The sequence below is a fragment of the Chrysochloris asiatica genome, unplaced genomic scaffold, assembly GCF_000296735.1.
Source record: "Chrysochloris asiatica unplaced genomic scaffold, ChrAsi1.0 scaffold00109, whole genome shotgun sequence".
Taxonomy (NCBI): Eukaryota; Metazoa; Chordata; class Mammalia; order Afrosoricida; family Chrysochloridae; genus Chrysochloris; species Chrysochloris asiatica.
In genome coordinates, this window is record NW_006408627.1 from 9,340,828 (window position 1) to 9,367,966 (window position 27,139).

The 27,139-nt window shown below is 38.0% G+C and overlaps 1 protein-coding gene across 1 annotated transcript in view; it reads left to right on the plus strand.

The window, feature by feature from the left end:
- Positions 1–27,139, plus strand: part of HERC3 (HECT and RLD domain containing E3 ubiquitin protein ligase 3) — a 108,109-nt gene that overhangs the window by 53,592 nt on the left and 27,378 nt on the right. Inside the window, exons 9-17 of the mRNA XM_006867776.1 lie at positions 4,981–5,105; positions 8,490–8,549; positions 10,222–10,333; positions 10,748–10,937; positions 12,743–12,906; positions 13,029–13,142; positions 21,713–21,736; positions 21,823–21,912; positions 23,146–23,316. Coding sequence (XP_006867838.1) covers positions 4,981–5,105; positions 8,490–8,549; positions 10,222–10,333; positions 10,748–10,937; positions 12,743–12,906; positions 13,029–13,142; positions 21,713–21,736; positions 21,823–21,912; positions 23,146–23,316 — 1,050 coding nt within the window. The remainder of the gene's footprint in view (positions 1–4,980; positions 5,106–8,489; positions 8,550–10,221; positions 10,334–10,747; positions 10,938–12,742; positions 12,907–13,028; positions 13,143–21,712; positions 21,737–21,822; positions 21,913–23,145; positions 23,317–27,139) is intronic.

Below are 27,139 nucleotides of genomic sequence, written 5' to 3' on the forward strand. Positions count from 1 at the left end.
GCTTTCTACTCCCGTAAAGATTTACACCCTCGGAAACCCTGTACAGGGTCGCTATGGGTCGGAACCGACTCGATGGCACTTAACAACAATAACAACATAATGACGCCAATAGAGTATAACTTTCATTTGCTGATGGGGCACACCTCAAAATGATGCAAAACAGCTGTAAATACTCATTAATAATCAGAACATGGAATGCACAAAGTACTAATCTAGAAAAATTGGAATTTGTCAAAAATGAAATGGAACACATTAAGATCGATATCTTAGGCATTGTTGTTGTTGTTAAGTGCTGTTGAATCATTTCTGACACATAACAACTCTGTATACAGTTTGCAAGGAGTGGCTGGTGAGTTTGAACTGCCGACCCTGTGGTCCAGTGTTTATCCTACAGCACCACACCAGGCATTAATGACCTGAAATGTGCTGATATTATCCACTTCATCTGACTACCATATAGTTTAAATATGCTGGAAATAACAAATTCAAGAGGAATGTCATACCATTCATCATCAAAAAAGACATTTCAAGATCTATCTTGAAGTACATTGCTGTCTGTGATAGGATATCACACCTACAAGATGTGCTACTCTAGAGAAACACTGGACTGCTAATCACAAGGTCAGTGGTACATACCCACCAGTTACTCCTTGGAAACTTTATACAGAAGAGACTCTGAAACTTGTTCTCAAGCATAGGGATTTTAACGCAAATGGAAGAAATAAGGAGGTAAAATAGCTGAACAGAAATTTTAAAGGGTAGCTCAAAGAGACGGAGTCAAGTATTGTAATGAAATGTGCAAAGACATGGAGTTAAAAACCAGAAGGGAAGAACACATTCAACATTTCTCAAGTTGGAAGAACTGAAGAGAAAATTCAAACCTCATCTTGCAATATTGAAGGATTCTATTGGCAAAATATTGAATGATGCAGAAAACAACAAAAGAAGATGGAAGGGGAATATGCAGTCACTGTACCAAAAAGAAATGGTTGATATTCAACCATTTCAAGAGGTAGTATATGATGAAGAGCCAGTGGTACTGAAGGAAGAAGTCCAAGCTGCACTAAAGGCTCGGGGAAAGAACGAAGCTCCTGAATTGATGGAATTCCAATTGAAATCTTTCAACAAGCTGCTTAAGCACTGGAGGCACTCACTCATCTATGCCATGAAATTTGGAAGACAGCTATCAGGCCAACTCAATGGCAGATATCCATATTTGTACCCATTCTAGGTCTTGACAAGTTAGTTGACATGATCTCTCCTTTTCTTTTCATCATTTTCCATGCATAGGCTTGAAGAAGAAATGTATGTGTGTGTTTGTGTCTCACAAACTAGATAATCTTCTCTTAGAATAGTGGTGCTCAACTTTGGCTGCTAATTGTAATCACTAGAAACGTTGAAAACTACTGATGCTGCTAGAGATTCTGATTGATCTGAGCGTGACTTGACAATTAAGAATTTTGTAAATTCTCCTGATGATCCAAAGTACAGCTGTAGTTATGAAAAACTGACCTAGACCTTTGTTTATCTTTTGACCTGCATGTAATCTGTTGTTGTTAAGTCTGTCAAGTCGGTTCAGAATCATAGTGACCCCATATAGGTTTTCCAAGGAGTGGCTAGTGGGTTTGAACTTCCAACCTTGGAGTTAGCAACCCAGTACTTACCCTACAGTGCCATACCAGGACTCCTGTATATAATTAGACCCATAAAACAAACAAACCTATTGCTGTTGAGTTGATTCTGACTAATAGGAATCTTATAGAACAGAATAGAATTGCCCTATTGTTGTTGTTGTTAAGTGCCATTGAGTTGATTCCTACCCATAGGGACCCTGTATAGGGTTTCCAAGGAGCAGCTGGTAAGCTTGAACCACCAACCTTGCAGTTCAAATGATTGATGCAGTAGCCCACAGCACCACACCAGAACTGCCCCATAGGTGTCTTATATATGTCAGCTCTTTCTCCCAAAGAGCAGCCTGTTTGTTGAATCTTGGTTTCCCTTGCCTACTTTTGTAAAACAGACACTTGAAGGAGAGAGAGAGAGGAATAGCCAGAGACATCGCCAGAGAAATCTTGTAAGTCCTTCTCCATCCTATAACTGTTTGGAATAACTAAAATGGGTCTAGAACTTGCCCAGTGAAGGAGGCGCCCTTCAGAGCGTTTGCACTGCACAAGACCATAGGTGGAATCCTGATCATCATCCAGAATCTTCTGAGGTGGGATATTCCCACATGAAAGGACAAGCAGACCAGTCTGGAGCAGCTAGAAGAACAGAAGATACTTCTTGAAAGAAAGAACAGCAGGGAAAAAAAAAACAAAACAGCAGTCCAATTGACTACTACAAGAACAAACAAGTTGTTCCCCAGGGAGCCATCAAGGCAAGTGGTCAGGTCTCCTTAAGGCAAACCCCTTTCCAAGACTGAAACTCAAATGGAATACACTAGCAGGCATATGATCCTGCTGCTGACCACATTGGTCATCAATAAGGGGAAGAGTAGGAAAAACAGCAATGAAGTTGTGAACTGAGTCCAACCACATTCAATAGACTCTTGTTAACCTGAATTGAGACCTGGTTAGCCAGCAGTCTGACGAGACTTGGGGACTTCTGGGCCCAGGGGCAGGGACATGGCCTCAGAGGACTAGAATGGATTGTGAAGCATCTAGCTCATAAAAGAGAGGAGGGATGCATGAGAACACCCACACTTGCAGATAGTACCCATTTGACCTGGCATCAATGGCTGGATGATCAGAACACGACTAGAGGAAGAAAGAAGAGGGAAGGGAAAAAAAAGGGAGTAACCCACAAAAGTTGATGAACTTGACCTATGCTTGTGGATGCAGTATGACAAAGGAGCAGACAAATCTCTACAGGAGGATCATTCCCACCCCCTTTGTACACAGGGTCGGCAAGGATGGGTAACTTAGATATTGACTACCCAAAATGGGGGGCCACAAAGGCAAGAAGTGACTGGCTTACAAGCTTTCAATAAGAAACCTAGCTCCACAGGATACAGGGAAATGTAGAATCTCCACAGAATTGTTTCCAACCTGTCTGGATGAGGTTGATAAAAGGTGAGGGGGGAAAGGACTTCTGTGGTTCAATAGGGAATGATAGGTATCTGGTCTGGTCTGACAGTGAGTGTTGGAAAGGTAAATGTAAATGTTTGGTAACAAAAGGAGGGGAGCAGCTAATTTTGCAGTCCAGGAGTGGAGATCCCTGGAACCATCAAGGGAGAAAAGTGAAGTGCGAGACCCTGTCCGGGAAGGAAGTGACACTAGGGATGGAGGCAGAAACAATGAAGTGGACAGAAGGAGCAGCTGGAGACTCTGGACTCAGGAAGGGAGAGAGGCTGTGTGCTGGCGACCAGGGGGCAGGAGTATGGGGTGTAACTTTTGGGTGTTTGATGATGCGTGCAGGAGGATTGTGATCATTGCAATGAAACAAAGCATGATAGGATCAATGTAAAGGTAATGTTCACCCATGTAAGCCAACACATAAATCACAATAAAAACTAAAAACAAAAATACAAAAAACTAATGGGTGACCTAGGACCATCAATGGAGAAGAGCACAAGCGGAATGCGAGACCTTATCCAGAGAAGCAGAGATACCAGAAATGGAGGCAGAGATGGGCACATAGAGAGAGAGAGCAGCTGAGGACTCTAGAATCATGGGAAGAGAGGGACTAAGAGATGGAGGCCAGGAGGTAGACTGTGCTCTTTGGTGGTGTAAATTATTATATTTGCCTGAGTGTTTTAAAAGAACAAACAAAACAAAAACTAAAGTGAATAGAGAGAAATACTGTTAACTGATGGTACATGGAAGGGATTATAATTACTGTAATGAAACAAGGTGTATGATTTGTTGAATGTAAAACTGATGATCTGCCCTGTAAACTTTCAGTCAATCCATAGTAAAAACCTTAAAACAAAACAAAAAACTAATGGAGGAATGCTATAATATCACTTTTTTCCATTTAATTACTGACAAGTATCGGAGGTAAAAAGCACTTTTCAACTTAGTTCTAGATCAAGAATAGGGCTTAAGAAAATTCTTCAAGTGCTATGTGTTTTGTTGTTTAACCTTGGTTAATAAAGCCTGTATAATGCTGGAAGCACCTAGAATTTTCAAGGCCTTTATTAACATCCCAGATATGCCACTTTTGTTACCAAGTTATTGCTATGTACTTGATGTAAGAAATGAAGAGTCACAGAGGTTTCATAAGGCACAGAGGAAACATAGATTATAACTAAAGTCTGACTTTAATGATATACTTTGTTGAAGTTCAGTGAGTTTTGACAAATAATTAATAACTTAAAATTGTGATGGTATGCTGATTCAATGCAAAGGAGAAAGAAGTCTGGAAAAGTTGTCTGGAGTCGAGTTCTCTGGAAAATAGACTGTTAGCCTGAGATTTATGTTCAGAATGTTTTGGAGGGAATGCTATCTAGGACAACATCTACTTAGGATGAGCGAGGCAGTTTGGGAAAAGGAAGAAGTTACACTGAAGTTCAGTTTTAACAAGAGGCCTCAGCCATACCTCATGCATCTGTGAAGTTGGGTGGGTGGCTCTACAGCCAAGTCCTGAATTAAATGGGCTGAATCTTTGTACCAAACTTGACCTACTATTGTATGTGAAAGGGTTAAAGCAATAGCTTGTTGTTAAGTGCCTTCTAGTCAGTTCTGACTCTTAGCGACCCTGTATAGGATTTCCTAGAAGATTCTAGTGAGTTTGAACCACCAACCTTGCGGTTAGCAGTCCAGTGCTTTATTCTATAGCACCACACCAGGATTCCTGGCATCATTCCTGGAGAGCAGCTGGGGAAGTGAGTGCCTGCATTCTGGAGGGGACTGTAGGCATAGCACATCAGCTTTCACTTCAAAAGTGAAACACAAAATGGAGAATGTCTAGGGGGAAGGACAAAAGCTAAGAACCATGTTACCTAATTTTTCTTTTTTATTGGCATATTTAATTCTCCAGAATTATTCTCCTGCTGTTGACTTCAGGACTATGAATCAAGCACATTATACCAGTTTAATAAATGATGAAACTATAGCAGTTTGGAGACAAAAACTCTCAGAACATAACAACGCAAATACAATCAAGTATGTGCCTGCTTGTCTTCATTTAATTTATTTCGAAAGTGTATTGGAACTGTCTCGTTTAGTAATTTTTCCCTACTTCCCTATTGAAGTTGTGAATATAAATGGAGTTTCACATTTTAGGGAACCTTTTTGTGCACACATTTATTCAGGTTTGGTGCTGTCATCCCTAAATAAAATAACGATTGTTTTCCCATTCTCACTCAGAGATTATTCCTCAGAGTGAATCACTCAGAGTGTATTCACTGAGATCTTACAAATTCCTAACTGAGTAAGGCCTGCCTTGGTCTTTCTGCCAAGGGAAGTCTGCAATGTTGTTGTTTAGCCCCAGGGATTCCCTTCATAAACATTTTCAAAAGCATCCTAAACTTCATCTGTCATCTTGCCTAATCTGAAGACTTTCTTGCATTTTGCCATTCAAACTGAATGAAATGATCATTCAGAGTCAGTTAGAGAAGAATATTATAATAAAAGGATCGAGACCTTTCATCAATTTTATTTTATTAAAATGTAATTTTTTTTCTGCTCATTTAAAGATATTTTCATTGATTTTCCTCAGCATTTCTATTTTTCTGCAGAGAATCCAATCCTTGGGAATGAGTAAATCATGCTCTGTGCTAAGTTATGGTCATTCCTAGAAATGTGATTAATACGAGGGTAAGTCAAAAAGTATTGCTACAAAATCATAGACATTTTAATTAAACAAAAATAACAAAATGGAAAGCTATGGTTTCTTACCATGTCCTCCACCTAAGTCTATACACTTCTGGAGGCATTTTCTATCGTTCTAACCCTTCCCTGAAGAATGCTGTGCTCTACGATTTACACCAAGTCAAAACAATAGCTTTGGCATTCTTGAGGAACTCCAATTGTGTTGCTTTTAAATGTTTAAATGTTGTGAGTGTTCTTTGAGTTTGGGGAACAAAAAGAAGCCTGAAGGGACAAAACCAGGTCTATAAGGTGGATGAGGTAAGACTTCCCAGTGAAATTCTTAGAGGACAACCCTTGCTACCCTCAAAGAATTTGCATTGTCATAATAGAAAAAAAAAAAAAAAAAAAAAAAATTCTCAGCATAACTTTCCTGGCCTTTTTTTCCCACCAATGCAGTTTTCAGTTTTCTTAAAAGTTCATAATAAGCCCCCATGATTGTTCTGCATTCTTTGAGAAAAATATGTCAGATAACCCCTTTGAAATCACAGAAAAGATGATCCAAGAACGGGAAAGACCACCAACCTTGACAAATAAAGATACCCTGAGCTGCCTTCTCCACCTTGAATCTATGGACCCAGCAGATCCCCCCCAGAAATCACTATTTTGATTGGACCTCTGATTGTTTTCAGAATTATATTGGTAAATTCAAGATTCATCCACAGTTATGATTTGTTCCATAAACTCTTCTTCATTATCTTCTGTCTTGCTTAAAATATTGTTGGAATGATAGGTCTTTGGGCTAGTGGATCTTAATGCAACACTTTGGGAACCTGTTTAGTCAAAGCATGCTGAGGCCAAGATGTTCAGTTAAACATTAAAATGTTGATCCATGTAAAATCCTAACTTCAGAAGTATGATCAGTCATTCTGTGGCCTTGTTCCACCAGTTTCTGGACTCAGCCACAGTTTTTTTATTTGTCACGGTTGGTGGTCTTTCCCTTTCTTGGCTCATCTTTGAGGTCTTCCCAATTTTCTTTAAAAGGCTTACTCCATATAAAATTGTTGTATGTGGAGCAGCATTTCAGTAAATTTGTTGCAAAGCTTCAATGATTTGGAAAGATTTCCATTTAAGTTTTAAAAAATTGATATTATCCCTGACCTCAACATCATTTTTTTCCATGGTGCACAAAGCATCCATTTAAGTTTTTAAAAATTGATATTATCCCTGACCTCAACATCATTTTTTTACATGATGCACAAAGGCACCTAAACAAGTCCTGGTGTGGCGCTGTGGGTTAATGCGCCAGACTGTAAAGCCGTTTGAACTGTAAAGTCAGCAGTTCAAGCTCACTAGCTACTCCTTGGAAACCCTATTACTGGGTCGCTATGGGTCGGGATCGACTCGACGGCACTTAACAACAACAACAACAAGCAAGACTAGGAGTATGGGTGTGGTGCTGTGGGTTAATGCGCCAGACTGCAAAGTCGTTTGAACTGCAAGGTCAGCAGTTCAAGCTCACCAGCTGCTCCTTGGAAACCCTATACAGGGTTGCTATGGGTCAGAATTGACTCGACGGCACTGAACAACAACAACACACAAGACTAAGACAAGTAAATTACTGAGCAAACTTACCTGTAACCATCCACTGATCACAGAGACATGTTTAAACACAATTTGTTCTAGAATAAACCCATGTATGTATGAATTGGAATCCTAGTAGCAATGCTTTTTGACTTACCCTCGTATATCTTGGTTTATGATATAAATCATTGTGGGGCAAATGCCCACCAAATTTTTTGGTATTCTTTGGCAGTAGAGTCAAGACCATTGGGAATGCCAGATAGCAACTTCGTGGTAGACCAGTTAATCCTTCTCCCCAGAGTTCATGCCAAAGGATGTCAGGGTCTAGTCCCCAAGGAAAGGACTAGATGGCAGTCAAGAGGGCTGATTATAGATTTACTCTGTTGGGGACATTGAGAAATTACTTCATTGTTAGTTCTGTTTTCTTCTTTGTAAAATGAAGGGATAGAAGAAATGATCTTTAAACATCGTTCCTGCCCCCAATTCTGAATAACAGGAGTTACTGCAGTCTCTTCCCAACCATATATTTTTTTTCAGTATTTCCCTTTTTTGTACAGTAAATAAGAGAGTCTAGTGTTCCTGACATGCAATTATACTCTGGGTATCTGGAAATTAGCTATTTTCCCAAAGCCAGTATAATCTAGGCAGTAACAATGAACACTCACTTCACTCATTTTTAGTTTCTAAAGGTAAGCCACAAAATAAGGAGGAAGTGATTGCTCAGTTATTAAATTGCAAAGTTAATTTCTGTATTTGGGGAACAGCAGCTTACACTTTTGTTTCATTTTGTATTTGGAGGTAAGGTGGTGGGAGTGTCTTAGATGGCTGGAGGTAGAAGAAGGTTCAAGATCATTATCAGGGGGAGGCTCAAGAGTTTCTCTTTCAGTGGCTTTCATACTCACGCTTTATTCTTACACAATTGATACTCTCATTTTATTCTTACATGATGTATGGAAATTTTAAGTTCTTGTCCATTTTGAGATAAGGAACAATGTTTCTCTAAAGCAATTGTCCATTTTCCCAGGCTTCATCTGGATAAGCAAGAGCTGCTATTAATGAAACTCTAGAGTTAGATGGCTGAACTATTGCTGATGCTTAAATCCACCATTTATTTATAATTCTTAAAGGCTTCCTTCCCTTTTTGTTTCTGAGCAGTGGTGTTGTTCAGATATTATCTTCTGCAGCCTGTTGGAATGGAAGTTTTCTCGAAAAAAAGTAAGTGGCGTAGAATCTTAAACACTACAGGTGATACAAATACTTACTTAGCAAAGGTTATGAAAGACTTCTGGTCTCCTTGATGGTGATTGGTCTTAATTCGGTGGATAACTAATGATTTTCACAAACACTGGAATGCCTACTAATGACGAATAAGAGGACAGCAGAAAGGGCAATGCTGATTCAGGCCTGGCTGGTGGAAATGCAGATTACCAACAGACACTGTTTCTCAGAAACAGTTGGTGCAATTAAAAGTAAGATTTTTCAGGGGATTCTGAAATGCTACCCAGAATTAGTTGTTAAGCGCCATCAAGCCAGGGTTCTGGGTCATAGCAATCCTGTATGGGGTTTCTGAGGAGCGACTTGAGGGTTTGACTCACCTTGTGGTTCAAGATGAATTTACGATTCAGTGCTTTATCCTACAGCACCACACCAGATAAGCATGTGCAACTCTTCATGTAGAGTATATTAAATTTTTGTCTCTACCAGTAAGATTTATGGAAAATAGATTCATCCATTAAATAAGTTATATCAGCACCAACATAGCTTGGTGGCATCTCAGTTATATATAGAGTTTTTCGTTTTAATTGGAAAGCCTTTAATTTGTCTTTATTAATGTTCTTGCTCTTAGTACAAGGTACATCACCTGATATTCTTAAAATCATGAAATATAAATATAAATATAGTAATTTTAAATGTTTCCTATGTTTTTATATAAGCTCAGTATGTCTCTGTCTGTAGTAGTGATTCGGTTTAACTTTATGTGAGGGACAAGCACGTTGTCAGATGTTGTGCCGTGAACTGAATTTCTTGAATGGTCAGTAACCGCTTGACAACAGCAGTGTAACTCCTTTAATCAGATTTATACCTAACAACGTTGTTCCGAATCACAGCAACCCTGTACAGGGTTTCCAAGGCTGTAAATCTTTACAGGTGAATGTAGTGATATCACTCATGATAATGAAGATTCATTGTAGATAAGATTTTTCTTTTAAATGTTTTAATGAGAAAGGTTTTAACAAGGGGTTTCTACTTGCCATTTGTTGATGACTAAGACAGTTTACTCAGAGAATGCATTTTGCACCAAAGCACAGCATCTACATCCAGTTCAATGGAGCACATTATAGAAAAAGTGAAAAAAAGGGCAAGGGTAGTCAGAAATAACACTCTGCTTATAAATTTCGAGACAGCTTCAACTTTAAATGATAATCCTTGCACTTTGACTTGAAAGACAAATGATTTGAAAATTCTAAGACATGAAGAAGGAATTCCAGAAAGGATTACTCCATTGGATTTCTTCAGAGTGTGATAATTTTATAAATTTTATCTCTCAGTTCAAATTTAAACTGATTCCATATGGGCAAACTGCTTTGTTTACTTACTTATAATTCCTATGTTAGAAGAGCCCTGTTAGCACAATGGTTGAAGCACTTTTGCTACTAACCAAAGGGGTAACAACAATTCCAACCTATCACCTGTTCTTTTATTTGACAACTTGCTTCCATGAAGATTTACAGCCGTGAAAACCTTATAAGGCAGTTCTACTAGGAGTTAAAATCGACTTAATATTAGTGGGATTTTATGAGTCTTTCTTTACTTTAAAAGTTTTTATTATTTTTATTATTATTATTACATGTATTATTACATGCTTGGTTTGTTTTTGTTTGTTTAGAATTGATGAGCATTTTAAAACCAGCCCCAAAATCCCTGGGATTGACTTAAACTCAACTAGAGTGTTATTTGAGAAGTTAATGAACTCTCAGCACTCCTTGATTCTGGAACAGGTATGTTCTTTACATTTACAAAGTGCATTCTTTTAAAAAGCACACACTATTGCATTACAATTTTAAGACAGTAATTTTATTTTCAAGAGAAACAAGATGAGAAAGCTGAAATCTTATAAAGATAAAAAGGGGGAAAATCTTGTACAAATCTGGACTTTGTAGAACATTCACTTTGGGAATTTGATCTACCTTTAACTCACTTTTTGGCTTAAATTTTTCTAAGGAAATAGCCTGCTAGAAGGTCTTTTCATTAATGTACTCTAAGAGCCGAGATCAATGCCTGGCTCATAGTAGGTGCTAAATTAATCCCTACTGAGAATTTGAGTGTCTGTCAAATAGTTTTGATTCTAGAGATCAAGTTAACTAGATCTGACTTATGTCTGAATGTGTCAACCCCCATTTTCTCTGATTCAGATCTTAAACAGCTTTGAAAGCTGCCTGATTCCCCAGTTGTCAAGTTCACCACCAGATGTCGAAGCAATGAGAATCTATTTAATACTCCCAGAGTTTCCCCTGCTCCAGGATTCCAAGTATTACATAACATTGACTATTCCTTTGGCAATGGCCATCCTACGACTGGATACGAACCCCAGCAAAGTATTAGGTGAATTTGCTAAACTCAATACCAATGAGTTTGTTCTTACTATTTTGTTGGTATGACCACTGGGATTGGCTATCAGTAGATGAGATCCAAGAATTTATTTGTTGCTATTTAATAGTCTTAACATTGAAACTTTTTATGCTTTGCCGTTTATTTCTAGCTAACTGTATTTGCAGTTTAAACAAATTGAGCAATTATTTAGGTTATTTGAAATTATTCATGTCAGATTACTCTTGATATGTAAATATCCACAGTAATTCATCTTTAAACTTTTTTGTTTTCTTGCTTCCCACACTTGTTAATAGTTATTAGTGCCTCAAAAATTAGTGTTCATCTGTCTTTTTTTCCTGTACCTAATTTAGGGGGTGGGAGTGAAATGAACAGCTTTGGTGATACAGAGGTCTCCAAAAAAGGAGAGGAAGAAAATGACATAGTGGGGACTTACCAAATGTTTGTTTTGCTTTTCTTTTTTAGGACAGTTGAGTCCACACTGATTTTTGCAGGCTACGGACACTTTGCTGAGATAAGAACCTTCCGTTCCTCAGTGAATTGGAGAGTATCTCTCATGGGAGTAGCATCTGAGGTGTTTTTATTAATCAAGTGCAGAAAGTCTGTCAACTGGCTTATTTATTTTTGGCCCTGGTAAATTTTTTTTTAGGTGTTCATTGCAACTCAGTAACTTCTGTTTTCCAAATGGACTGGGATGTTACTTGAGTGTGGTCTCTCCATAAGTAACAAAACCTGTGTTATTGAGGGTGGAATACTGCTTCCACCTCTGCAGAAGATATAACAGCAAAATAGTTAATATATAAGTTCTATTTTCCAAAAGATCAAAAGCCCTTTGGAGGATACTGTATCTTAGATGTTCTAATAGATTGTGAAGTAGAGAGATGATAGTCTCCAGGGGGAATTTTTAGCTTTCTTATATTTTGGGTGCTTTTAGTTTTTAGTTTTCCAGATAAGATATGGAAAGAGATCAGAATTACTCAGCTTTACACTTGATTTGTTTTAACTTCTTATTATAGATCTTGAAAAGAATATTCTGAAATTGTAGAGAGAACACAATGTATACCCATCACCCCGATTCAACAATTATAAATGTTTTGCCCCTTTTGTTTGATCTGTTCCTCCTACCACCTCCTCTTTTGTATTTCTGCTGGAATATTTTTAAAAGACATCTCAGATATTAAATTACTTCACTGTAAATATTTCAGGATGGCTTGATTCATTTCTGACAGAGTAGAAGCCAGTGGTATAATCTTTTTGTCTGGTTATGAGAGAGCATTATTTGTAGGAACTAGAAATAGTATCTTTCAATGAATCATACCATTTGGAGGAAGGAATTCTTGCCATATTGGTGCTGTTTCTAGGGCTTGTCATAATTTAAGTGGTGGCTGAGGATAGGGCTGAAAGGACTGGGAGAAGTAAACCCTTTTTGAGTTAATACTGTGGGCATCCCTCCTGCCCCTAATATATGTGTGCCTTAGCATCTTGTCAACATGTAATCTTGAAATTGAATATTTACGTTAGCATTCGGAGTGAGTGTTTGAGGGGGACAAAATCGGATCAAGTTTAAAAGCAAAAAAACAAAAGCAAACAAACTAGAGATTCTAATGCAGCTGCTGCTCTCTCCAGAAATGCTCTCTCCACTGCAAGAAAATGGATTCTTTTTTAAAGTGACTTCTGGGAAACTGTATTTTAGACTAATGTTCATCTTGTAACTGGAGCAGTTGTTAGATAGTAGTGAGAAGGCATAAAAGTGGATAAAAGATGACATGTTGAAATATGTGTTTTCTTTCTTTCTAAAGATAACTGGTGGTGTCAAGTATGCCCAAAATATTTTGTGAAGCTGGTAAACCTCTATAAAGGTGCAGTCGTTTATCTACTAAGGGGAAGAAAGACATTCTTAATTCCTGTGCTGTTTAACAATTACATTACAGCAACTCTTAAGCTCTTGGAGAAGTTATATAAGGTGAGCAGAGAGAGGAGCCAGTGGGAAGAGGGGTGAGTAGGTGGTAACGGGAAATGTCCTGCTTAAAGGAAGTTATTTCCAGAAGTCTGGGTTTTAGTTGTCCTTGTTTTGTTATTTATCAGGTAAATCTTAAAGTGAAGCATGTGGAATATGATACATTTTATATTCCTGAAATATCCAGCCTTGTGGACATTCAGGAAGACTACCTCATGTGGTTCCTGCATCAAGCAGGGATGGTAAGAATTCATTAAAAACCTATCTTTAAGTTTTAGTCTTTTCTTATTGTATAGCTCAGGATGAGAAAAGCATATTTAAACCCAGTGTAACTTGGCCTTTACTTTTGTTTAACTTTTTATTGTGATTTAGGTGAAGGTTGACAGAGTATTTCAGTTCCCAATTTAATATTGCAAACTCTTATTTTTTCATGAATCACCCCAATGTAACAGTTTTCATCCCCCTTTCTGTTTGTGTTTCCTGTTGGCCCTTTCCTTTTCCATCCTGTCTTCTGATCTTTGTCTCTGGGCAAATACTGCCCCTTTGATCTCCGGTGGTTGATTGTTTTAAGGAATTTATGCTTACCTGATGTTATTGGTCATCCTACAGACCTGTCTCTAGTTTGTCTGCTAATTCAGCTATGGGGGTGAGTCAGTTCTAGACTTGAGGGTGACTGAGGGTCATAGTCTTAAGAGTTCCTCCAGTCTCTATGCAAGCATTGAGCCTTTTTTTTTTTTTTTTAATGATTTCAAGTTTTTATAATTGTAGTGTTGATGTGGCCCTGTGGGCTAATGCCATGGACTACAAAGTTGGTTTGAGTCTCAAGGTCAGCGGTTCAAGCTCACCAGTGGCTCCTTGGAAACCCTATACAGGGTCGCTATGGGTCAGAACTGGCTCAACAGCACTTAACAACAATCTCATACAATATTTACCTGATTGTGATTGACTTATTTCATTCATCATACGTCCTCCAGATTCATCAACATTTTGAGATATTTTTCAGTTTCATCATTATTATTAAATGTTGTGTAATACTCCATTTCGTTCTGTTTTGCATAGGGTCTCTCTGAGTTGGAACCAACTCAACAGCACCTAACAACAATGAACAAGTATTCCATTATACGTTTGTACTTTATTTATCCATTCATCCATCGACAGGCACTTAATTTGTTTCCATCTTTTTGCTATTGTGAATAATGCTGCAGTGAACATGAGTATGCATATATCGGTTCACATCATGGCTCTTTTTTTTTTTTTTAAACTTTTTTTTATTGTGAATTAAGTGATAGTTTACATGGGAAAACATCAGCTTTACATTCATCTTATCGTATTTCATTTCATTGCAATGATTATAATCATTCAACAACATTTACTTCCATTCTCTCTGGGGTTTTTTTTGGATGTACACCAAAGCACTCAGGATTATACCACTATTTAAACAACCAAAGGCACACCCTGAAAGCCCGCCCCCTGGCTGTCAGCACACAGCCCTTCTCCCTCCCTGTATGCAGAGTCTCCAGCTGCTCCATCTTTCCACATCATCGTCTCTGCCTCCATCTCTGGTGTCACTGCTTCGCTGGATAGGGTCCTGCACTCTGCTCTTCTCACTTGATGGTCCCAGGGTCCTCACTTCCTGGACTACAAGATCAACCACTCCTCTCCTTTGGTTACAAAACATCTACCTTTACATTTGCAGCATTCACAATCTGTCCTTATAGTACTTATTCACTATTGAACCACAAGTGTCTTATCTACATCTCTTTTCACCAACCCCATCCAGACAGGTTGGAAACCACTCAGTGGAGATTTTACCTTCCCCCACGCCCTCTGAAACTAGGCTCCCTTTTTTTTAAGCTGTTATTATAAATTATGTGTTAGTTTACATGGGTGAACATTATCTTTACATTCATCCTATCATATTTTGTTTCATTGCAATGATCACAATCCCCTGCATACATCATCAAACAACCAAAGGGTACACCCCACATGCCTGCCCCCCGGCCACAAGCACACAGCCCCTCTCCCTCCCTGAGTCTAGAGTCCCCAGCCACTCCTTCTGTCCATGTCATCGTCTCTGCCTCCATCCCTAGTGTCACTGCCTCCCCAAACAGGGTCTCACACTTCACTTTTCTCCCTTGATGGTTCCAGGGATCTCCGCTCCTAGACTGCAAAATCAACCGCTCCCCTCTTTTTGCTACCAAACATTTACATATACCTTTCCAACACTGTCAGACCTGATAGCAATCATTCCCTATTGAACTTTTATTGTCAATTGAGGGAAGGTTTACAGACAAGATCATCAGCTTTACATTGAACAAATCATACACTTTGTTTCATCTCAAGATTATAATCCCTTCCTTCCAAGCAGTTATCTTGCTTCCTCCCAGTGGTTCCTGTTTCCATTCCACCCACCTTTCTCTCCATTTTGATTTTGAATGATTGACCATTCCTTGGTGAGCATACCTTGCAAATAAAAATCTGTCTACTGCTTGGCTGGAAATTGGGTCACAAGGGTGAGTTCTTTTCCAGACCTGAAGGGTGGTCTCAGATTTCTCTAGTACTTTTCTGACCAGTGAATGTTTTCCTTTTTTGTTGTTCTTTTCTTTTTAATAATTTTGAGTTTTGTTCCACATTTTCTCCCACTCTATATGGGATCCTCTGATGTAATACGATTCATGGCAGTTGGTAACCAGGCACCATCTAATTCTTCTGGTCTCAAAGTTGTGGAGACTAATGTTCACATGTCCCGTTAGTCCACTGGACTGATTGATTCAAAACTTCTTCAATTCTTAGCACTTCTTTCTTCCACACATGGAGATACCAATAGCTGCACCTTAGATGGCTGCTCATGAACTTTCAAGATCCCATCCCTTGCAAGCAGGATGTAGAACATTGTCTTTGTGGACAATGTTATGCTGATTGACCATGGTGTCCCCTGGACTATGGTACTGAGCCCCTAGGACCATCAACTTATTGCCTTAAGATGTTTGATAATATCTAGGTAGTTTTCATAATTTTGCTTGCTGTATGCTCCACCAAATTCATAATTGTGTTTGCATGAAAGGTAAATACTCATGTATAAATATCCTCTTTCAAATTCTTATATATTAGTGGGATATGATGTTCTGCTCCCGTAAATATTTATAGCCTCGGAAACCCTGTGCAGGGTCGCTATGAGTTGGAACCGACTCCACGGCACTTAACAACAACAATAAATATATATTGTTGTTGTTATGTGCCGTGGAGTCGGTTCCAACTCATAGCAACTGTGTACACGGTTTCCAAGGCTGTAAATCTTTACGGAAGCAGAAAGCCTCATCTTTCTCCCATGGAACAGCTGGTAGTTTCAAACTGCTGACCTTGAGATTAGCAACCCAATTCGTAACCACTACACTACCAGAGGCTCTTAAATTCATATAGTGGGATATATAAATATATATAAACATATAAACAGATAGTAGATGGCAGTCCTAATGTGGCCTGTAGGTTAACGTGCTGGACTGCAAAGTTGGTTTGAATTGCAAGGTTGGTGGTCCAAGTTTACCAGTTGCTCTTCAGAAACCCTATACAGGATCGTTATGTGGGTTGCAACTGACTTAATGGCACTTAACAACAACAACATCAAATATATATATATATATATGTAGTCCTGTTGTGGTATTGTGAGTTAATGCACTAGACTGCAAAGTCAGTTTGAACTGCAAGGTTGCCAGTTTAAGTTCACCAGCCACTTCTCAGAAACCTTATACAGAGTTGCTGTGGGTCGGAACCGATGTCAATCTTTTCTCCATTTATCATGATGTTATTTATTGGTATAGTAGTGAGGATTTTTGTTTTCTTTACATTGAGGTGCAGCTCATACCAACTCTCTTTCCACATATAGCAATTAGGTTTTTTTTTTTGTTTTTTTTTAATCTATTTAAAGAATGATGATAGAATCTGCATTGGGATTGAATTATATCTGTAGATTGCTTTAGGTAGTCTTGACATTGTCATAATAATAAGTCCCCCTATCCATGAACATGGTATATGATTCCATTTATGTATGTCTCTTTTGGTTTCTAGTAGTAGTATTTTGTAATTTTCTTTGTATAAATCTTTTATATCTCTGGTTAAATCTATTCCTATTTCATCTTTTGTGTTATAAATGGTATTGTTTTTTCTGACTTCCTTTTCTGATTTCTCTTTATTAGTGTAGAGTAATCCACTGATTTTTGTGTGTTGATCTTGTACTTTGCACTTTGCTGAGCCCTTGTAAAGTTCTAGTTATTTTCTTGTTGATTCTCTGTGATTTTCTATGTGTGCCACTGAGTCTGTTCCAAGTCATAGCTACTTTGTATATAGTTTCCAAGAAGCAGCTGGTGGGTTTCAGCCTCCAATCTTGCAGTTAGCAATTCAGTGGTTATACTACAATGCCATATCATGTTATCGGCAAATAGAAATAGTTTTATTTCTTCTTTACCAAATTGTTGTTGTTATTAAGTGCCTTTGAGTCAATTCAGATCTATAGCGACGCTGTGTAGGATGCCTTTTATTTAGCTTTCTTGCCTTATTGCTCTGACTAGGACTCCTAATATCATATTGAATAGGAATGGTGATATAATTTTGTGGTTCCTATTCTCAGGGGAATGCTTTTTAGTCTCTGTTGAGAATAATGTTGCCCATTGATTTTTGTGTATATGATGGGTCTTCAAGAAGTTCATTGAAAATTTCAATTAAAATGGAATTTTTTCATTAAATTTTTGAAGCCCTTTCACATGCCCTTAATTGTATTGAGTAATTTCTCATCTACACCTATTTTGCTGAGTGTTTTTATCAGAAATTGATGTTGGATTTTGCCAAATGCCCTTTCTGCATTAACTTGTCCTTTATTTTGGTACTAATGTCACACCTTTATTTTATCCAGGTAGCTTTTGCATTCTTAAAACTGAAATTGAAGAATTTTGAGTAAATGCATGGTCATAGGATTTATAAACAGAATATTGTTGTTAAGCATCGTCGAATCAGTTCTGACTCATTGTAACCTTGCATAAGGTTTCTGAGGAGCGCTGGTGGATTTGAACTGCTAACCTTGCAGATAGCAGTCCAGCGCTTATCCTACAGTGCCATACCAGAATTCCAAGAAACAGGATATTATACATATTAATTACTTCCCACATTTGAAAATCAAGACATATATTAAAAATTAATTTTTTGAGCGCTAGCCTATCTTCTTAAATGGCACTAGTTGGCTGGAGTTCAGCAGTGGCTCTTTAGATGAAGCCTGTGTTTTCCACAATCCCTATTGCAGCTTGATTTATCCATGACATCAATGAAATGGTCATTTGCTAATCATCATCTTTTCACAACCAACTTTCAGTTCACCTCTGATTTATGATTACATTCCTGTGAAAATGTTACACATCCAATATTTTAGGCATACTGTTCAGGGATTTCAGATTCCTGTGGTCCCTGATACCCCTGTGTCTTAATTTTCTAGTACTGCTATAACAGAAATACCACAAGTGGATGACTTCACCAGCTAGAAACGTATTCTCTCACAGTTTAGGAGGATAGAAGTCCAAAGTTAGAGTATAAGGCTTTCTCTTTTTATTGACTCTAGGAAAGGTCCTTTTTGCCTTTAAGTATCTGTAGGCCCAGCATTCCTTAGAGATCTCCATGTGTCTGAGCATCACTCTTTCTCTAGATATAGGAACTTGCTAGTGCAGGGACCCCAGGTCCTAAGGATTCACTCACTCCTGGCTCTCCCTTTTTGGTGGTAGTGTCTTCCTCTGAACTCTGCTCACTTCTTTCTCCTTTTATGTCTCAAAAGAAATGGACTGAAGATACAACCTAATCCTGTAGATCACATCTAGTCTTATTAACATCATAGAAGTGACGATTTCTTACACATAGAATAATTATATCACCTCATAGAGTTGATTGTGTCTTATTAGATCGCATCATGGATGTGCTAGCTACATCTTAAACCAATGAGAATCCTGACTCAGCCACATTGACACAAAACCTTACCTATCACACCCTGACTTGGCAGGAACTGCTCAGTTTGATTGCAGATTGTATTGGCCTATTCAAGGCTCTGTAGGATCTCCCATCTGTGCAGTATGTGTAAATCTGAGTTCTGTCAGAAAACAGAATGATCATTTGGCTACTACATTATTGAATTCACATGCCATAGATACACTGAGGTGACTCCTTGAGCAACAGCTTTATCACCAACTTTGCGGTAATATTTTCCGGTAGAGGTTTTGCAAGTTATCGTTGGTTTGGATTAGGAAGGTACTTAAATAGGTTTCTTTTACTAAATAACCAAGGTTGTTTTCTTTGTCAAATAATAGATGACCAAGCTAGACTTAGTGTGTTTTTTAATAAGAGTTCATGTACCTTGAATTTAAAAAATGTTTTTAAATAAAAGTGAATTAAGAGCCTTCCAAATAGGTTGACAGGGGAAACTTACATGTAGCTACGTACAAAGTAATTAAGAAATTGGAAAAAGGTATGCTTTTTTGTGCTGTCAATCTGTGATTGATTATTCATTTAACAATAAAATATTAGCATTTCAATAAATCTTATGAATCACTTAGGTTTACTGCTTTGTTTTCAGATGAGAAAATGGAGGCCTAGAGAAGTTAAACAATTTTTCCACCAATTCAGCTAGTTATTATCAGAGCACGTTCTTCTGTCTTCTACTTTACTCTTTCTTTGACTTGATGCTGAATAAAATAATTCTAATGAACCCTAATTCTTTCTGACCTGGAATAAGAAGTTATTGGTGTTAAAATCTAGATTATCAGACTGTAGTCTCTGAATTCAAGTGCTTATTAAGTGAGTAACTTTTATAATTTTCCTATAGTTCCTTTCTTTAAATACTTCATAAACAAATATAAAGGCTCATGTTCTCCAATAATTAAGGCAGCAATTATTAAGGATAGAAAATTTGGTGAAATTACTGTGTGACCTTTTGTGATCACTGTAGAACTTTTCTACTCTGTAAGATACAATGCTATTAAGGATGGAAGTTTAAATGATTTGATACCTCGAATTTTAACATAAAATGCTAAGCCATTTCATATGTAAATGTATGTGTAGCTTAACCACTTTCAAGTGGTGGTAATGAACAGTAAAGGAGTTCTGGTGGTACAATGGTTAAGCACTTGACTTCTTTACCAAAAGATTATTGGTTCAAAGGCACCAGCAGCTTTGCAGGAGAAAAGACTTGGAGATCTACTCTTGGGAGAATTCCAGCCCAGGGAACACTATGGGGCAATTCTACTCTATTCTTTAGGGTTGCTGTGAGTAAGAATAATATGTGGTCCTACTTATGTGACATACCTTGTTGTTATTAAGTGCCGTCAAGTTGGTTCCAAACCACAGCGACCCGGTATAGGGTTTCCAAGGAGCAGCTGGTGAGCTTGAACTGCCAACCTTCAGTTCAAACGGCTTTGCAGTCTGGCGCATTAACCCACAGAGCCAATATCTAGAGTAGGCAAATTGAGTTAATGGCTCTCAGAGACTGGAGGAATGGAGAAGGGAGACTTACCGCTGAAGGGGCACTTCCATAGTTTCTGTTTGGGGAGATGAAAACCTTTAGGAAATGGATAGTGGTGATGGTTGTGCAATCTGGTAGATTATATATAATTCTTGACTAAATTGTACACTAAAAAGATTTTAAATGGCAGTTTTTGATTATAATTTACAACAATAATATACATTTTAAAACTATTCACAGATTCATTTGTAAATTGATGAAGTACCTCAGGAGGCCTAATACTCGTCTTACTATTGAGTCAGGATAACTTATTCCAAAAAGTATTATTAAAAGCACTTTAAATGCTTTTTGAATATTTGATTTATTTTAAGAGTAGCATGTCTTGGTGTGTGAAGGAAGATATAACATGCCAACAAATAAAATGTAATTTGCATTATCCATGTTGTTGTTGTTACGTGCTGTCAGGTCGGTTCTGACTTATAGTGATCTTGTATAGGGTTTTTGAGAAGCAGCTGGTGGATTTGAACTGCCTAACTTTCAGTTAGCAGTCCAGTGATTATCCTACAGTGCCACACCAGGACTCCTTTGTCCATAATACGCAACAAACTAACTATTGAAGTAAAGGTCCTCAAGGTTCCTCTTTGACATTGAGTTTTTTACAAAAGAGAATTCCAGTGATGCTGTGAATTATACAGAGTTGATGAAATGGCCTATTCTAAGGAACTTTGGTAAGGAGCTTTGGTAGTGTAGTGTTTATGAATAGGGCTGCTAATCTCACGGCCAGCAGTTCAAAACTACCAGTTCCGTGGGAGAAAGATGAGTCTTTCTGCTCCCGTAAAGATTTACAGCCTCGGAAATCCTGTACAGGGTCACTATAAGTTGGAACAGACTCCATGGCACATAACAACAACAACAACAATGGTCTTTTAGGAATACAGTGTTTCTGTAGGACAAGCACTGAACTGCAAGCCACAAGGTCGGTGGTTCAAGTCCACTGGTCACTCTGCAGGAGAAAGATGAGACTTTTTGTTCCTACAAAGACTTATACCCTTGGAAACCCTATACAGGGTCACTATGAGTGAGAACTGACTCAATGGTACTTAACAACAACAATGGATGATCCTTTAGATATTTTATACAGTTAATTTTGTCTTTTTTTTCTAAGGTTTTGTCAAAATATATATCCAGTCAACCATTCAAATGGCCAAATAGAAAGATAGATTGTATACTTTATCATTTGATCTTATATTTGTCAGAAGTAAAAAGTCTGATTTTGAAATCCAGGTAACTAACAGAATGGTTTTTTTTTTTTTTTGTGTACAGAAGGCTAGACCATCAATAATACAGGTAATGATTCTTTAAAAATTTATACTTTTTTTAGCAGTATTCTCAGTGGAATATTATAGTTTTGCCAATAATATGTTTTATTCTAGGATGCTGTAACACTTTGTTCCTACCCTTTTGTCTTTGATGCCCAAGCCAAGACCAAAATGTTACAAACTGATGCTGAACTGCAGATGCAGGTATTGTATATTAAAAATCATTTCCTCTTTTGTGTTTTTCTCATCCTAAATGTTCAGTTGTAGTTTTTCCTGATAGGAGACAGGATATTTTGATCAAATTCCATTATAACTCTTAAAACTATTCTTGTTTTTTCATTATGCATTTATGTAAGTCAAGGGTGGGTGAACTTTCTCGGTAAAGGGCCAGAGAGTAGTTATTTTAAGCCTTGTGGTCTCCGTTAAATTTAACTCTGTCATAGCATAACAGGAGGCTTAGACAATATGTAAATGAATGAACATGTTTATACTCATAAAATTTATAAAAGTTTATGTACTGTGAAATTTTAATATAATCTTCACATGCCATAAAATAATCTTCTTTTGATTTGTTTCACCTATTTAAAACTAAAAACCATTGTGAGCTCAAGTGCTGTACAAAAACAGGCAGCCTGCTAGGTTTAACTACAAAGTCAGTTGATCAGTTTGTTGATCTGTGAAAAAGAAGTAATTAAGTGAAGGTTGTAATTCTTTATTGAATAAATTAAAAAGTTACAGATTCATTAGTAGTGTATTTTAAATAGACATTTTTATTATAAAATAGAATTGATTTTGACAGGCTTACAAAAAACATTGTGAATTAGCAGTCCACACTTATCAGTTCCTATCCGCAGTGAATTTAAATGTCAGTCATTTATTCCTCTCTTCACCTCTCTATCTAGCTTTCTCTGTATCCATCTATCTCTGCATATGAGGAAACTTCAAAAAGTTCACTGAAATACAAAATTAAAAGATAATGGAATTTTTCCATGAATTATTTGAAGCCCCCTTGTATACCTATTTTCAGGGTGATATAATCATGATACAGACATGACATTTCAAAGGTTATCCAGAAAAGATAGACATTTTTCAAAGAATAAAAAACATTTAACCAATGGCTATTAAGTTTCTTTCGCTGCTGTCTTGAAAGTTGTCTTTCTTTAGGTACCATCTTAATTTCAATCACTTTCCTGGAACTCTAGTTATGAATCAGAGGGTTTCATAATTTGTTCCAGTCAACCTCGGATTCAGATGAGAAATATTTGTGTGCCACGTATACATGAGTAACTTAGATTCTCTCCTGTGAAAGGTAGAGCGGGGAAAGGACAAAACGGAGGTGCTGTGAGTTCTCTGAGGTCCACAGGCACGACTGTTTGCTATCCAGGGTATATTCTGGCAAAGTGCTGAGTGATTGTTGCCTTGGGTGTACCATTTCAGGTGGCGGTCAATGGAGCAAACCTGCAGAACGTCTTCATGCTTCTCACCTTGGAGCCTCTGCTGGCCAGAAGCCCCTTCCTGGTCCTTCATGTTCGCAGGAACAACCTCGTTGGAGATGCCCTAAGAGAACTGAGCATTCATTCTGACATTGATTTGAAAAAGCCTCTCAAAGTGAGCTCCTTCAGTGTGTTCCTCTGTCTTCATAGGTTTTCTTTAAACAGCATTGATGAAAACATGATCTTTTTATAAGTGCAACCATTCATTATTACACTTTAATTCATTTTGTTTTTGTTGTTGTGTCTCATCCAGTTAATTCGATTCACAGAGACCCCAAAGAACAGAGGATAGCCTCCCAATAGGGTTTTCTAGGCTGTGATCTTTACAAGAGCAGATCTGCAGTTCTGTTCTCCTGCAGAGCAGCTGATGGGTTCACTGCTGACCTTTTGGCTAGCTGCAGGAGTGTTTATTATTGCATCAGTAGGGCCCCTTTCATCCAGTTTGCAAATATTTAATCACATCTTTGTGTCAAATGACCCAACAGAGCATCTCAACATAACATAACATTAGATAAAAATGTCAGTGAATTATTTGAGTGATTACTGGGTTCTCTTTGTCTGACACATCCATTCCTACCCAAAACACAAAATCAAAACCAAATCCACTGTCACTGAATTGATTCCAACTCCTAAGGACCTGCCAGGAGAGAGTAGAATTGCTCCTTAGAGTTTTCAAAGCTGTAAATCTTCATGGGTGCAGATAGCCTCATCTTTCTCCTGCAGTGAGGTTGGTGGGTTTGAACCACTGACCTTATGGTTAGCAGCAGTTCAATGTTTAACCCACAGTACCACCAGGGCGCCTCAAGCAAGCAGGGAACCATAAAAATGAGAGTTTTAGACAAAAACAAGCGAGCCACTATCTAGGAAAATGTTGGTTGTCAAAGATTTAAGACAAGACAAAACAGGAAAACAGAAAAGCAGTAATATAGTCTGAGAAGCTGTGGGTCTATTATAATACTGTTGTTGGTGTTGCTAGGTATCATCAAGTCAGTTCCAACTCATAGTGACCCTATATATTACAAATTGAAACATTGTCCAGTTCTGTGACATCTTTAAAATTGTTTGAGCCCATTGTGGCTGCCACTTTGTCATTTCATCTCATTAAGGATTTTCCTCTTTTTTACTGATCCCGCACTTTACCAAGCATGTTGTCCTTCTCCAGGGAATGGTCCCTCCTGACAACATGTGCAAAGTACAAAAGACAAAGTCTCTCCAGCATCACTTCCAAGGAGTGATTCAGCTGCACTTCATGTTCATTCTTCTGAAAGTGTGTTCAGGATACTAATATTCCTCATCAGCACCATAATTCAGATGCATCTACTCTTCTATGATCTTTTTTCATTTTCCAAATTTTGCATGCATACCATGACTTGGGTCAGACACACCTTAGTCCTCAAAGTGACATTAATGATCTTGAAAACTTTAAAGACATCTTTTGCAGCACATTTACCCAATGCAAGCCATCAAATGAATTCTTGACTGCTGCTTCCATGTACATTAATTGTAGATCCAAGTAAAATGGAACTTTAACAACCTCACTTTTTTATTCCATTTATCATAATGATATTTATTGGTCCAGAATTATAATATTGTTAGTTGCCATAGAGTCTGTTCCAACTCATAGCGACCCTACTGTGCACAGCAGAATGAAACCCTGCTTGGTCCTACACCACATCACAATTGTTATGTTTGAGCTCATTGTTGCTCTCACTGTATCAGCCCATTTTGTTGGGGGTCTTCCTCTTTTTTGCAAACCCTCTACTTTTCCAAGCATGATGTCCTTCTTTAGGAACTGGTTCCTCCTGATAATATGTTCAAAGTACAGAAGACAAAGTCTGGCCATCCTGGCTTCTAAGGAGCATTCTGGCTGTACTTCTTCTAACACAAATATGCCTATTCTTCTGGCACTCCATGATACTGTCAGTATTTTTCATTCAAATGCATTGATTCTTCTATAATCTTTCTGATTCATTGTCCAACTTTCAAACCCTCCACGTGAGGCAATTGAAAATACCAGGACTTGAGTCAGGTGCACCTTATTTCTCAAATATCTTTGCTTTTGAACACTGAAGAGGTCTTGTGTTGCAAATTTGCATAATGCAAATACATTGATTTCTTGACTGCTGCTTCCATGAGCATTGATTGTGGATCCAAAAAATTGAAGTCTTTGACACCTTCAGTTTTTCCTCCATTTATCATGATATTTTTATTGTTCCAGTTGTGAAGATCTTTGTTTTCTTTACATTGAGGTACAATCCATACTGAAGGCTGTAGTCTTTGTTCTTCATTAGTAAGCATTTCAAATCCTCTTCACTTTGAGCAACCAAGCTTATGTCATCTTATGTTATCAATGGTTCTTCCTCCAATCCTGGTGCCATGCTCTTTTTCATGTTTTCCAGCTTCTTAGCTTATTTAATTCTCAGATTGAATAATTACAGTAAAAGGGTACAACCCTGACACATACCTTTCCTGATTTTAAACCATTCAGTGTCCCCTGGTTCTGTTCGAATGACTGCCTCTTGGTTTATGTACAGGTTCCTCATGAGCACTATTAAGTGTTCTGGATTACCCGTTCTTTGTAATGTTATCCATAGTTATGTTTCACACAGTTGAATGCCTTCAATAAAGCCACAAGTAAACTTCTTTCTGATATTCTCTGATTTCATCCAAGATCCATCTGATGTCAGCAATAATAACCCTAGTTCCAGAATTTAGCTTACATTTCTGGCAGCTCCCTGCTGATATACTGCTGCAGTAATTGGTAAATTATCTTCAGCAAAGATATTAATGATATTGTTCAGAGCTTTCCACATTCCAGAATTATGAGAGGCATGCTTAAACAATACTAAACCTTTTGCCATCGAATTGAGCCAAAAAAACCAATCCTATTGCTGTCAGGTTGATTCTGACTCATAGATACCTTATAGAACAGAGTAGATCTGCCTCATAGGGTTTCCAAGGATGTAATCTTTACAGAAGCAAATTGCCTTGTCTTTGTCTCACAAAACAGTAGGTGGATTTGAACTGCCAACTTTTTGTTAAGCAGCCAAGTGCTTAACCTCTGCACCACCAGGGCTCTTGAGCCATTCGTCGTCGTTGTTGTTAAGTGCCATCGAGTAGGTTCCAACCCATAGAGACCCTGTATAGGGCTTCCAAGGAGCAACTGGTGAGTTTGAACCGCTGACCTTCCCCTTAAATCTGATTTTGCAGTACAACACATTAACCCACAGTGCCACACCAGGACACTTTAGGCATTCTTGTTGTTGTTATGTGCCATGGAGTTGGTTCCGACTCATAGCGACCCTGTATAGGGTTTCCAAGGCTGTAAATCTTTACGAGAGCAGAAAGCCTCATCTTTCTCCCGCGGAACACCTGGTAGTTTCAAACTGCTGACCTTAAGGTTTCTAGCCAGATTCGTAACCACTACGCTACCAGAGCTCCTTAGGCATTCTTAGCACCCTGAAATGATAAAATTAGGAAATTGTCTCTTCCATAAGATTATTTATGTTTATATTACAGATTATTCCTAGGATTTAGCACAATACTTGGTATGAAGTAGATGTTCAGTAAGTAGTGACGTTTTTGAAGTTGTTTGAAGTCATTCAACTTCAGACATGCCTATTGTCAATCCTACTCCACCTTCAGAAACCTAATAGGCAAGAAACTAAACTGATCTTCTCCACAATACACGTCACCCTGTCTAAAATTTCCAACCAGTAACATCAACTCTCCATTAATCTACTTTAGGGTTATCCCTTGAATTTTTGGGTGATATTTCTTGATATTGTCTCTCTCATTACCCCTGTTACCTATAATTAATTAAGGTGAGACAGTTTTTGCTTAGCAGCATCTTTGAGACCTGTAATCAAAGTCAAGATTGCCTATCTGTAGTGGTTACAAATCGGGCTGCAAACCACAAGGTCAGCAGTTCGAAACTA